This window comes from Mustela nivalis (assembly GCF_964662115.1).
Source record: "Mustela nivalis genome assembly, chromosome: 4".
Lineage (NCBI taxonomy): Eukaryota > Metazoa > Chordata > Mammalia > Carnivora > Mustelidae > Mustela > Mustela nivalis.
Genome location: NC_139023.1, coordinates 34,621,665 through 34,634,434, shown reverse-complemented (window position 1 = coordinate 34,634,434; position 12,770 = coordinate 34,621,665). Strand labels below are relative to the sequence as shown.

Here is a 12,770-nt window from a genome sequence, read left to right as displayed (position 1 = left end):
GAACTAGAATACTAAATGCCCAAGACATAAATGCAACTTTTTAACTGTTTTCAGCAAACCACCCTGCTCAGAAGGGCAAAAGCAGAGGCAGTCTGAGCACTTGGCATCTCCTCATCCCTAGGCGGAAGAGAAGAGTCCACTGTTCTCTTCCCTAAATTAGCTTCCCCTCATCTCTTCTTCATTCTTATTTTTTAAAAAATCCACTTAGAGACCTAATATTCCAAGAATGAATAAAAAAAATACCTATTCCATGCTCTCAGACCACTTTGTATATACATCTATTATAGTCCTCATCACTTTATACACAAATAATTATTGCACTCTAATTCTTTCTAGAACAAAGTTAGACATAAATATCTGAAATAATTTTCTTTTCTCTTACTCAGCTCTGTAAGCCTGGTCCCAAACACAGTAGTTGTAACATATGTAATACAACGGAAATATAATTTATTTAAATCCTAAAGGGCAGTGCAGGGCCAGGCATTAGGATATATGTGCACAGATACAACCCACTAATTTTCTAATCATCTTATAAGTTTTTTAATGTTTATAGATGAGAAAAATGAGGCTACAAAATACTGAAGAACTTACTAAAGGTCACACTGGTAGTTAATGGTACAGCTGAAATTCAAACACAGAAAAATGCTGAATAAATGAATGGATGAAGTTTTCCTTCCTGATATTTTCAATGAATACTGGTTTTCTATAAAATAAAGAATCCAGGAATAGAATGAAGACAAAAGCCTAAAAGGAATTACCTTATCTATAAATGCATATATGGCAATGTAACTGCTGCTAATTTATTGACAAGGGTTACTTCTATGCTAATACGTGAGTGAAGAAAATGCATACATACTTAAGCATTTAGAAAATTCTATTTACTACTAAATACAAAGCATACTGTCCTGCTTAATTCCTAGGACCAACCTCCCTGGCTTAGTTCTCTCATTTTTCCTGGAATTTGGCTAAACAGTAGTAAGAGAGCTAAGCTAACCACAGATATAGTTCCAGATAATTTTGAGTTCACAATATTGTTAAATTAACACAAATAATTTATGTAAAGCAAACTTTAATAAAATATAAATTTCAACAAAGCAAAGCTAAAAGAACATGTGCAGAAGTATAATTTACTAACCACACAAACATCTGCCTGTTTGCATGAACAGGTTGGGCTGATTAATAACTCCAGCTGAGATCGTAATTTTTCATCATCACCAAGAACCTGGTTAAATTTCTTCACAAAATCTTGTGCTTTCCCAGGGTCAGGCAAATTCTCTGTAAAATTGAAAGAGAATCAGTATTATAAAAGAAAAACTACGAAACTAAAAGCAAGCTCTCTTAAAAATTATGCTGAGCTATCAAAAAATAATCAGCCTCACTTGTTCTTAGAAATTAAGATGATTACTTTCCTTTACTTAGTATTAAATTGATAATCCCATTATGTAAATTATCTGTTTTGATGTTTATTACACATCTATACGGAATGAATAAACAAACTCACTTGCTATGGTCATCAGCTTTCCAAACATGGCAGAACAGTTAGCCTCTGACTGAAATTTAAAACAGAAACAGAAGTCATATGTGCTACCAAATTTCTGTAAGAAAATCCAATTACACATTAAAAAAAAAAAACAAAAACACTAAACCAAAACAAAAAACATCACAAACCAGTCACCAGAAAATCTCTACCTTAAGTTGATAACAAAGAACAGTGGAGTGGCAACAACTATTAAGTCAGGACAAAGAGAAGGAAAGGTGATGTCATAAAGAGGTTTTAAATATTAAAAAGGAGTACATAACTTCCACAAGGAAAACATCTTGCCAGAATATGGAACTGAAGATAATGGAAATAATTATCATCAAAATTACTGTGAATTCATACATCAAAGAAAATTAACTAAAAATGTTAAGAATAGAAAAAAATTTCTTCCTATTCTGAATAGTTCTATTAACTATTCTGTGGCCTATTACTTAAGTAACCTCAGAATATCCTCTGCCTTCCAAAAAGTAATTTTGTATAATCCAACACAATAATAAAGCATTACTTTATTACTAAATTTGTATGACATTGGAATAATTTGGATCAGAAATCGGTAAACTATGGTCCCATGAACCATCTGTTACTGTTAAAGTTTTGCTGAAACACAGTCACAGTTGTTCATTTACATATTGTCTATGACTGCTTTTGTGATTTTGGAAACAGAGTTGAGTAGTTCAACAGAGACTTTATGGCTGGTAAAGCCTAAATTTTTGTAATCTGATCATTTATAAAAAAATTTTGCCAACCCTTGCTTTAGCATCAATAGACCCTTGAAGGGTTTCTGTCTACAAGTTCCTAGTTAAGAACACCTATTCTGATAGCAAACACATTTAGAAATATATTAAGAAATTAATTACATTTCTTTCCTCCATCTTCCAGATGACACTGGGCAGAATTTTTTTGTTAATTTGACTTTGCCATATTTATAGAATTGGTACCTAATTTGATATTGACTCTACAATGAAGGACCCAAAATCATGGAGTAAAAAAAAAAAGCAAATCATGATTTCTCACAAAATTTTATCTCGATGTTTAATTCTAATTATTTGAAAATGGATGAACCATATATAAATTCTTAGTATCTAAAACGATAAATTAGAAATTACCATTTATTTGTTCATGCTAGAAAATAAAATTTTGTTATATTTATTTACAGTGAAAATACAGCTTGGAAAACTAGAGAAATTATGTGTAACCAAAATTTGGAAAACAATAATAGTTTTTACTTGCTTCAATATATGTAACTACACAAAAACTGAGCAATGACCATAACAAACTATTAATTTAAACAAATCATGAACCTACTGTAGGTTGCTTGTGCAAATCCAACAGTTCTCGTACATGACTTCTAAGCATGTTCTGACACTTCCACATTTCATTGAGAGCTCTGTTAATAAATATAAAAAAAATATGTAATATAATAATCTGGTAATTATTCAACTTTACTATTTTTCTTGCTGTATTGGATAGATACACCATGCTTCTCCATCTATTTAAAAATTTTAAGCAGCAGCACCAGCATTTATTTACGGGATTAAGACAGGTTAGTTTAAAATAGTAAATAAAAGGCTTCTTAGGAAAGAAAGTATTTAAGAAGTTTTAGGAGGATGAATAGGATCTTCTAGGTAAATGGGGACTGAAAGACTTTTTTTTTTTTAAAGATTTTATTTGTTTGAGAGGAAGATAAAGCTTTAGTGGGAGGTTGTGGGAGGGGAAGAGCGAGAGGGAGAAGGATACTCCCCACTGAGCAGGGAGCCAGATGTGGGGCTTGAACCTAGCACCCCGAGATCATGATCTAAGCCAAAGAGTGACACTTAACCAACTGAGTTACCCAAGTGCCCTGGACTGAAAGACATTCTAAGCAGAGGAAACTAGAATGTTCTAGTACAAAAAAAGATAAAATGGCATCAAAATGCCTGGGATAGGTAACAAAAATTTTTTTTTTACAGACTTGGGGCAGAGAGTGTGAATGAAGAATCATCGGGAAGCGGGAACATACTGCAGAAAAGGATCAGATCATAAAGGCATTTTCATGGTAGGCTAAAGAGGTATGAATGAAGGGCTGCAGAAGTGAACTTCACAGAAATGATGCAGATTCAAGGCATCAAATTTAACTTGAGTGTTTATTATTCTAGACTTCCTTCTCTCCATGAAAGCAATTTTTCTTCTCTCACAAACCCAGTTCATAATTCCAGGTGCCCAGAGGGATCTCTGAGATATTAGTCTATGTTGGAGTATTATTTGCCAATATTTTGAAATATAGAGAGATCAAAACCTTAGGCCAGGGATTTACTACCTAGGGTGAGCATCAGGAATCACCTGCAAATTTTTAAAAATGGCCAATGTCCCCTAATATAATACACTAAGGACCCAACATAAGTTACCGCTGTAGAATTTCTGCTGAAAATGCGTAAGCCCAATCTAATAATGAGGAAACACTGGATGAACCCAAATTGAGGGGATATTTTACAAAATTGGACCGGACCATGCAATACTCTTTCCCAATCATCAAAGTTATAAAAGATAAAGAAAGGCCAAGGAATGGCTCCAAATTAAGAAACTAGAGACATGACAATGAAATATACAATCTGTAATCCTAGAATGAAAAATAAAACACCTCATAAAGCACATTACTGGAATAACTGAGGAAACTTAAATACACATTAGATTAGACAATGATATTGTATCAATGTTAAATCTCTTGATTTTGGTAAGAGTACTCTGGTCTTATAAGAGAATATCTTGCTCCTAGGGAACACTGAAATATTTAGGGGTAAAGGGATCTAATGTTTGCAAATTACTCTCAAATGGTTCAGAAAAAAATATTTATGTAGAGAGAAAGAAAAAGTATATGCAAATGGAAAATGATAAAGCAAATGACGAATCTGGGTAAAAGGCATATCATAACACTTTGTATTTTTCCCGCAACTTTTCTATAAGCTTGAAATTATATGAAAGTTAAAAGACAAATACATAAAATACAATATACACATATTATAATAATACACACACACACACACACACACACACACACACACACGAGCTAAGGTTCTTTTCAGAATAATCAGAATTCTGGGGTGCCCGGGTGGCTCAGTGGGTTAAAGCCTCTGCCTTCGGCTCAGGTCAAGATCACAGGGTCCTGGGATCGAGCCCCACGTCGGGCTCTCTGCTCCGCGGGGAGCCTGCTTCCTCCCCTCCCTCCCTCTCTCTCTGCCTCTCTGCCTACTTGTGATTTCTCTCTATTAAATAAATAAAATCTTTAAAAAAAAAAAAAAAGAATAATCAGAATTCTTAGTGACAGGACACGTTTACTTTTTAAAAAGCTTTATTAGAATGGAATGACCACACATTCTAGTTGGCCTGGGACAGTTAAAGTTTATGCCAAGTACGGATCAAAAATATTAATAGTGCCTTTCAGTTTCAAAAATATTCCAATTCAGACAAACAATCATATGGTCATTCTACACAGGGGTGATCTGAATATATTATCCTGATTAAGAAGCAGTATTTAGTCCTTAGGATTTGTACTGTAAAGCTCCAATAGTGTAATTTAGATCCCTTTCAACAGGTAGACAAAAGTAATTTTGACGAGGGGATTTCTTTGAATCCCTGAAACTGTATTACTGACTCAGCTGCCAAATATGTCTACACATACTGGAATTTTTGCTTTTAATTTATCTGAACTTCTAAAAATTTTCTGTATAAACATTATCTAAAGTTCTTTTTTTCCTTGAGACCATGTGTGAGTGTAAGGGGTGGGCTGGGTGGGGGCAGAGGGAGAGAATCTTTAATCAAGCTCCATGCCCAGCCCCTCCCCGCAAAAAGCCAGAATGGAGAGTCAGACCCTTAAAGGAATAAACCACCCAGGCACCCTGAGGTTCTTGATTTAACTAGAAGCAGCAATAATCCCATCAACAATTAGATAAGGTAAAGTAATTTTACAAAATTTTTAACTCCAAACAATCATTTAAAAAGTAACTTACTTGACAGCATTTGGATCCAAACTAGCATATAAATAATACAAGCATTTCATTCTCTCTTCTGTTTCCAAGTTGTGGGGGACAAGATACTGAGCAAAGATTTTCTCTACCAACAGTCTATAAAACAAAAAATCCCAATAACAATTATTCTATTGTTTTTTAGAAGTAATAGCCCTTTTATATTTTAACCACCTCATGCAAAGATACCAGATTTATGTGTGTAAATACAGTGGAAAAGATCAGTAGGTGACCAGTTCCTTTTCTTGGAGTACGGTCTTTATTTGATTGTTAGTGGCTCTTGTTTTTTGTTTCTGGAGTACTCTCTATGCCCAATGTGGGGCCTGAACTTGTGAAATTAAGAGTTGCATGCTCTACTAAGACAGGCAGGTACCCTGGGTTAGTTATTTTAAAATTTAGAGCTATGGTTGCTATGTTATTTAAAATTTAGAGCTATGGTGGCTTCACTTTTTGTCAGTATGGAACATTTGTTCTAAAAGGGCTTATATGTTATTCCTAAATACAGGGTGCGAGGCTGTGCCAGCTATTCTTCACCACTTCTGAACTATAGGAAATTACTTAGCAGTCATGGACAGCTAATTCTCAAAAAAAGAAAGAAGAAAAGAAAAGAAAAGAAAAGAAAAGAAAAGAAAAGAAAAGAAAAGAAAAGAAAAGAAAAGAAAAGAAAAGAAAAGAAAAGAAAAGAAAAGAAAAGAAAGAAAACCCTCCAAATCAAACCAAAACAACCTAACCCCACCCCATACACATTAATTTCTTCCAATTACAATCCAACTCCTTTCCCATGCAGTCATCTAAAATCAGGGGGACCTTCCTTCATATTACTACTTCCTGAAAATTTAGCTTTTCCTGTGTGTATCTGATCTCTCTTCTCTCCACAGTCTAAATTCCTTAATGATACTGGAATAACCATCTTGCTAAGCTTATATTTATTAACTAGAACCACAAGAATAAGACAATACAAGAAATCTTCATTAATCAATAAAATACACAGCCAGTGAGGCAGAAGTTATCAGGCTAATTCTATCAAACACTGCAAAGCACTTTGCAAAAACCAAAATCATTACTACAACTCAATATAGAATTACAAGCAATATTCAGAAAATGAAACAATGTAAGTCCTTAACACGAGGAAAGAAATTTTTTAACAAGTATGGGGATGCATGTTAATTTGACATAATGTGGCAATCTCTTCCCAATATACACAAATACAGAATCATGATGTTATATGCCTATAATTGTTATGTGTCAATTGTTCCTCAATTAAAAAAAATCATAGCACTGCCTCTATTGATACCTATTGTGTTGCAAAAAAGTAAAAATAGTAACTAGCAGTTACTGAATAGTCTCATATTGACAGGCTTGGGCTAGGGAGCTTTATGTTCGTTTTTTACTTAATCCACATGACCATCTTGTATGGAAAGCTTTATTACTTTTTAGATAAAACCAAGGTGCACAGAAGTCAGCTGTGTATAAGCACACGTCTAATAAGGTGAAGAATGAAGATCTGGTCTCTGGTCTGACCCCAAAGCCCATACCCACTTCATTAATTATGCTACTTGACAATTTATACCAGCCTTATCTAAACATAGAATGTATAAATATGCAGAAAGTGATTTCCAAATTTAGAAACAATTAAAAAATTAAGGAGTATATTATATGTCAAAAAAATCAAAAGCACTTTTAAAGTCAACCATTCTACCAACATGCCAGACTCACTTGTCATCGATGCTATTCTGATAATAAATATGCAAAAGTTTGTCCTTTATCCAGCTGACTTTCTCTGCAGCTTCCTTTCCTGCTTCACCATGAAGACAGTATTTCTTATAAAGCTGAGCCAGACCCATCATAGCTTCTTTTCTTACTCGCCACTAAAAAGTATAAAGTTTATTGAATGAGCAAGATACCAAACTTTAGTATACAAATCTGCAAAAAGTGGCATTTCTTCACTAGGTTTTACAATCAGACTTACATGTACCTAAGCTGGCATAATACTTATTCTCCTAAGAAGCAACAAATTGCTTTACCAATAATTTTGAATATTCCTATTTATAAATCAGACTGTTTAAAAAACTGTCTAATGCAAATACTACTAAATCACCTACCAATTTATTTCCCTCACAGCCAAGCAATCAGTAGTAAATCTTGCACATGATTTCATTAGATTCTTTCTAAAATATATGCCCCAGTTTTAAAACTGATGAAAACGTAAAAGATAAAGTATGTGATTTACCCTGCAACCAAAAGCCCTATCATCTGTAATGTTTTATCCTAATTACATTCCTTTTGATATTAACTCAGAATAAAAATAAAATTTAGTATCAGGATCCTAAATTACAAAGTTGGAAAGCACCTTAGTGATCATTTTAAGTGAACTTCTTTACTTTATAGATTAAAAGGGCAAATGATTTACCTAGCCACATACTAGTTAGTGGAAGAAGACTCTTTGGGACTTCTAGAGACTGGAACAGTCTGCTAGGAGGAAAGAAAGGTGGCAGGAAGAAGGTTGATAAAAAAAGGAGACTATAAAAACCTACAGTTAGAACCATGACAGTGAGATGTAATTAAAAAAAAACTAAAAAAGATATTTGTCTCAACAAATCAGAGCATATAATCTTTGGTTTATTTACATTAATATTTCTTTACAATCTTTTGTATAATTTCCTCATTTTTAGGCTATTTAGATGGAATGAAACTTTGTTCCCATATAATATAACATAACATATATGCCTTTGACATATCACACATGAAACCAAATAATGTAAGCAGTGAAATCTAAAAATAAGTCCTGTCCCCAAATTTCAGAAAGGCTATACACAAGGTCATCTAATTTACTGCACCAAAATTGGGGTCCTAAAAAAAATTCCAGTAGATGCTATTATAACCATATCACACAGCCTTAGGAAGATTCATTTATTCAACTCTTTCAGAAACTATAAACAAACATTAGCAGAGGCAGGAGTGACATGTTTCTAAAAGGAAGAAATAATACAAATGGTAATACCTTCAATCAAGTGTGTGTATGGAGGTGGGGGTGGGAGAGTTACTAGCTAACCGACAGGTAGAGCTTCATTTCATTTAAATAAAAGCCAAGAGGAAAAACTTGTTCAAAGTTATAATGAGTGACACAGTTGAACATGTTAAACAGCGCCTACCTGACATACTTGACTATTCTACCAAAATAGTTAGAAAGAACCTAAAGAATACCTTTGCTGTATTTTATAACCAAGAAATATAGTTTTACTCTGAAACTACTGCTAAAGGACACTGGTTTTACGAGGATAGTGTGTTTTCAACTATTCCCCAAATAAAACAGCACAATGAAAAGGTAACTTGTGTTCAAGTTGTTAATATGATGCCTGATCAGCCTGCCCTGCATGTCTGTCTCTGGCTTACAGTTGACACTATTCCTTAGCAACAGGTTTTGTTGTTCTTAGTACTAGTCTTCCTTAACAAATCATGTTTTTAACTGTAACCACAGAGAGGAAATCACATAAAAAAGTATCTGAACATACAACTGTCACTTCAACGCTTAGCATGGCATAGTGATATAGAAATATCACTTTCATATAAAGTATGATATTCTTTTAGCCCAATGAATGATAGATCCAGCTAAGTTTATGCAACGCGGTCACTTCTGAAAATGGTAACTGTAAGAAAAACAACATAGGTGATCACTCACTATTCTATTGAAACTCATAACTGAAAAGGTAAATTAAAACTTTAGAAATAATTTGTCTTTAGCAAACATTTTAAATATAATAAATTACAAAAGAATAAAATTCCTCAGATTTTACCCGTTTATCCAGTGTTCTTTCTCTTACAAAGCCAAGGAGTTGATCATTTACTAAGGCAAGGTCTCTTTTGGCAGCTGTTATTATAGTAACAATGACATCATGCCGAATAGCCTCTTCGGGATCATGTGACCTAACTTTCAAATACTCTGTAATAAGAGAAAAAAACTAAAGCTAAATGTTAGCTATGATACTTGTCATGTTCAGAATGACAGAAAAGACTAACGCTTTAGGCTTCTATCCATACTGAAACAATGTTTGTAAAAAGTGGCATGAATTAAAATCATTTTTGATGTGACAATACCCTACATAATCACAAAATAAAATATACCACACTATTTCTTACTGGAGTCACATCTTAATAAATAATGTATTTTACCTCAACTATTGTGAAAAAGTTAAATCACAATGAAATATCTGATTTATATATTCAGAACTTAAGTTACAATACAAATTAAAAGAAGTAAAAGAAAAAGAGTAAAAATGCTTATAGCAAGTTTGCTGATGGGTATATTTCTGTATATTACACAATATAAAATACAGAGTAACTAGAATTCTATGACCTCTAAAAAAGATACTTAATTACAATACAAACAAAATAAAAACAAAAAATCATTTATTTGCCAATACCAAACAAGCAAGTTCAAATGCTCAATGTTCAAGTTAAGAATGGGAAATTCTAGTCTCCTCCAGGAGATAATCACTTTCCAGATTATTATTAGTTATGTTTCTAAATTTAATTATCATATAGGTATAATGATTTGTGCCCAAACCCAATGTCTACCTCCTCTAACTATGATTTCCAAAAAATCCTGAAGGATTACAATATGAAGATTTCAAGAGTAATTTTATTGTATAAATATAAAAAATCACTTATCAGCCCAGGATTTATAAAAAACTGAAGTAGAGGCAGAGTTAAAACCTCTTCAGATACTAAATTTAAGGTCAAAGGTCACATCTAATATATATTTGTGTGATTACTCTCGTATTTATAATAAATCAGCCAGCTTACCTGTGAGATCCTTTGCTAAATCTGGGTGATTCATTAAACAGTGACTGGCAAATTTCACACTTTCTAACCTCACAGGAACGTGAATGTCATTAAATCTACATGGAAAGGGTAGTTGAAGATTAGTTGTAAGGCAAAATAATTATTTTCAAATAAATAATTATTTTCATATCTATATTACATAAGTGCCTATAAACAACAGTTACCAATAAAAAAGTGTGTTACTTTATAATAACAGTATGTTCTGAAGGGAGAATATAAAAAAAATACATATTTTCACAAAAACATTTTTGAAAACACAATGTCTACCATGCTAAAACAAAAGTATAAACACATCCCCCAACCCAAACTACATACTTTGTGGAGCCCCAAATTTAAGAGCCTAGTTATAACACAAAACAAAAAATAAAAATTTAAAACCTACAAAATCTACTTGATAAAAGTTAAAAGGGGAAAATACTGGACGAAGAGGTAGAAAACAAATCATATGAGAGGCAGATTTAGATCTTCAAAGGTAAGTTCATAAAATATATGTGTCATAACTGCCTTACAACAAAAAAGTTTCATATGCTGGGACAAACTTGTATTAAAGTACTCTTTCAAAGGTTTAGTGTACCGTAAAAATGCAGTAAATATGAAACACCACATGTAGATCACAGCCTGTACATAATAAAGGTAAACTTAGCAAATCTCAAATTTAAAATTTAAAAACAACTGTTAATTATAAAAATCTGTTTTTAAAAAGCAAAACTATTTTTAAAGTAATCTCATAAGATAACCAATTAAAGTTATATAATAAATGCCTTTTTAAAAAAAGATTTTTTAAATTTATTTGAGAGAGAGAGAAAAAGAGAGAGAGCACAAGCAGGGGAGAGGCAGAAGCAGACTCGCTGCTGAGCAGGGAGCACTTTGCCCCAGGATCCTAGAACTATGACCCAAGCCAAAGGCAGATGCTTAACTGACTGAGCCACCCAGGTGCCCCAATAAACGTCTTAATAAATAAAGCTTACTTTTTTCTTACTTTCCTAAGTAAAGACTAAAATTACAATAATTTTAGGATTTATAAATTTTCTTTTTTTTTTAAACATTTGTTTTTAAGACTTTATTTATTTATTTGACAGAGACAGAGAACACAAGTAGGCAGAGAAGCAGGCTCCCTGTTGAGCAGAGAGCCCAATGTGGGGCTCGATCCCAGGGCCCTGAGATCATGACCTGAGCCAAAGGCAGAGGCCCAACCACTGAGCCACCCAGGCTTTTCTAACTGCCAGAGAAAAATGAAAACATTACCATTTACGATCAACTAAATTACAAAGTATCAAAACACTTATTGCTAAATAATTAAGGGAAATAATACAGTAAAACAGATACACTGGTAATACTTCTTCCTTTTAATGAATTCAATGAATGAATGCTTCATATGTAGAAATATGAAGGAGGCTGACTATTAGAAATATCAGTGAATATAAAATTATGAATATAAGAAGTTTCTTACAGTTGATTTAGTTTTTATAAGTTATTGGTTTTGCTATATACATCGATGCAATCACAAGGACAGAATCACTCCTCTTTTGTTTATTGACGAGTATAGTTGTTAGTTGTTTCATTCCATTTTAAGTTGTCATAAAATCAAGTTTAATTATTCAAAATAGCCAGCATTTACAGACCTTCAAAATGGCCTGGTCTAAGCAAATTAAGATCGTCAGTATCAGAGATTTCTCAAATATCAAAATATAACTGGCAAATCTAACTTGGGATCATTATAATGAATTTAAGAAAATTTCTAAGCCCACCTTCTGAATCAGCTGAATTAAACAATGATGAATCTTAAATATTCTCCAGAATACTAAGAGTAAAAACAGACTTTTCATGGTCTGAAGCAAGAAACATGTAAATGGAATGCAAGAGGGAATTTGATAAATTTCAAAGATATTTTTTAACCTTATCATCAAGTTGAATAGATCCTAATAATTCTAAGTTCTCGAGAAGGAACATTAAAAATTATCTGAATCAAGAGCAACGTCATTTTCAATTTCAAAATCGTACTATAATACCAAATTAGTTCATAACATACATCATTCAATTAGATAAGCTACAGATCTAAACAATAAACACTAGTAAATGAATACATTATTGGACTGAAAAATGGCATGGGCTGGATCATTATGTCTTCAGTCTCATGATTTTTTTTTTTTTTTAAAGATTTTATTTATTTGTCAGAGAGCGAGAGAGAGTGAGCACAGGCAGACAGAGTGGAAGGCAGAGTCAGACGGAGAAGCAGGCTCCCTGTGGAGCAAGGAGCCCGATGTGGGACTCGATCCCAGGACGCTAGGATCATGACCTGAGCCGAAGGCAGCTGCTTAACCAACTGAGCCACCCAGGCGTCCCTCAGTCTCATGATTTAAAAATCTTAAGATGGAACATTCTCAGATATT

The 12,770-nt window shown here is 33.1% G+C and overlaps 2 protein-coding genes across 3 annotated transcripts in view; one reads left to right on the top strand and one right to left on the bottom strand.

Moving 5' to 3' along the window:
• The window catches only part of LIAS (lipoic acid synthetase), a 475,402-nt gene that overhangs the window by 378,948 nt on the left and 83,684 nt on the right, over positions 1-12,770 (top strand). The gene's annotated exons all lie outside the window — the stretch shown is intronic.
• PDS5A (PDS5 cohesin associated factor A) overlaps positions 1-12,770 on the bottom strand; it is a 140,557-nt gene that overhangs the window by 63,689 nt on the left and 64,098 nt on the right. For both annotated transcript variants that reach the window (XM_082728863.1, XM_082728864.1), the window contains exons 10-16: positions 10,342-10,436; positions 9,333-9,478; positions 7,255-7,406; positions 5,524-5,637; positions 2,846-2,927; positions 1,502-1,550; positions 1,136-1,275 (exon numbers count right to left, since the gene is read on the bottom strand). In XM_082728863.1, coding sequence (XP_082584989.1) covers positions 1,136-1,275; positions 1,502-1,550; positions 2,846-2,927; positions 5,524-5,637; positions 7,255-7,406; positions 9,333-9,478; positions 10,342-10,436 — 778 coding nt within the window. The remainder of the gene's footprint in view (positions 1-1,135; positions 1,276-1,501; positions 1,551-2,845; positions 2,928-5,523; positions 5,638-7,254; positions 7,407-9,332; positions 9,479-10,341; positions 10,437-12,770) is intronic.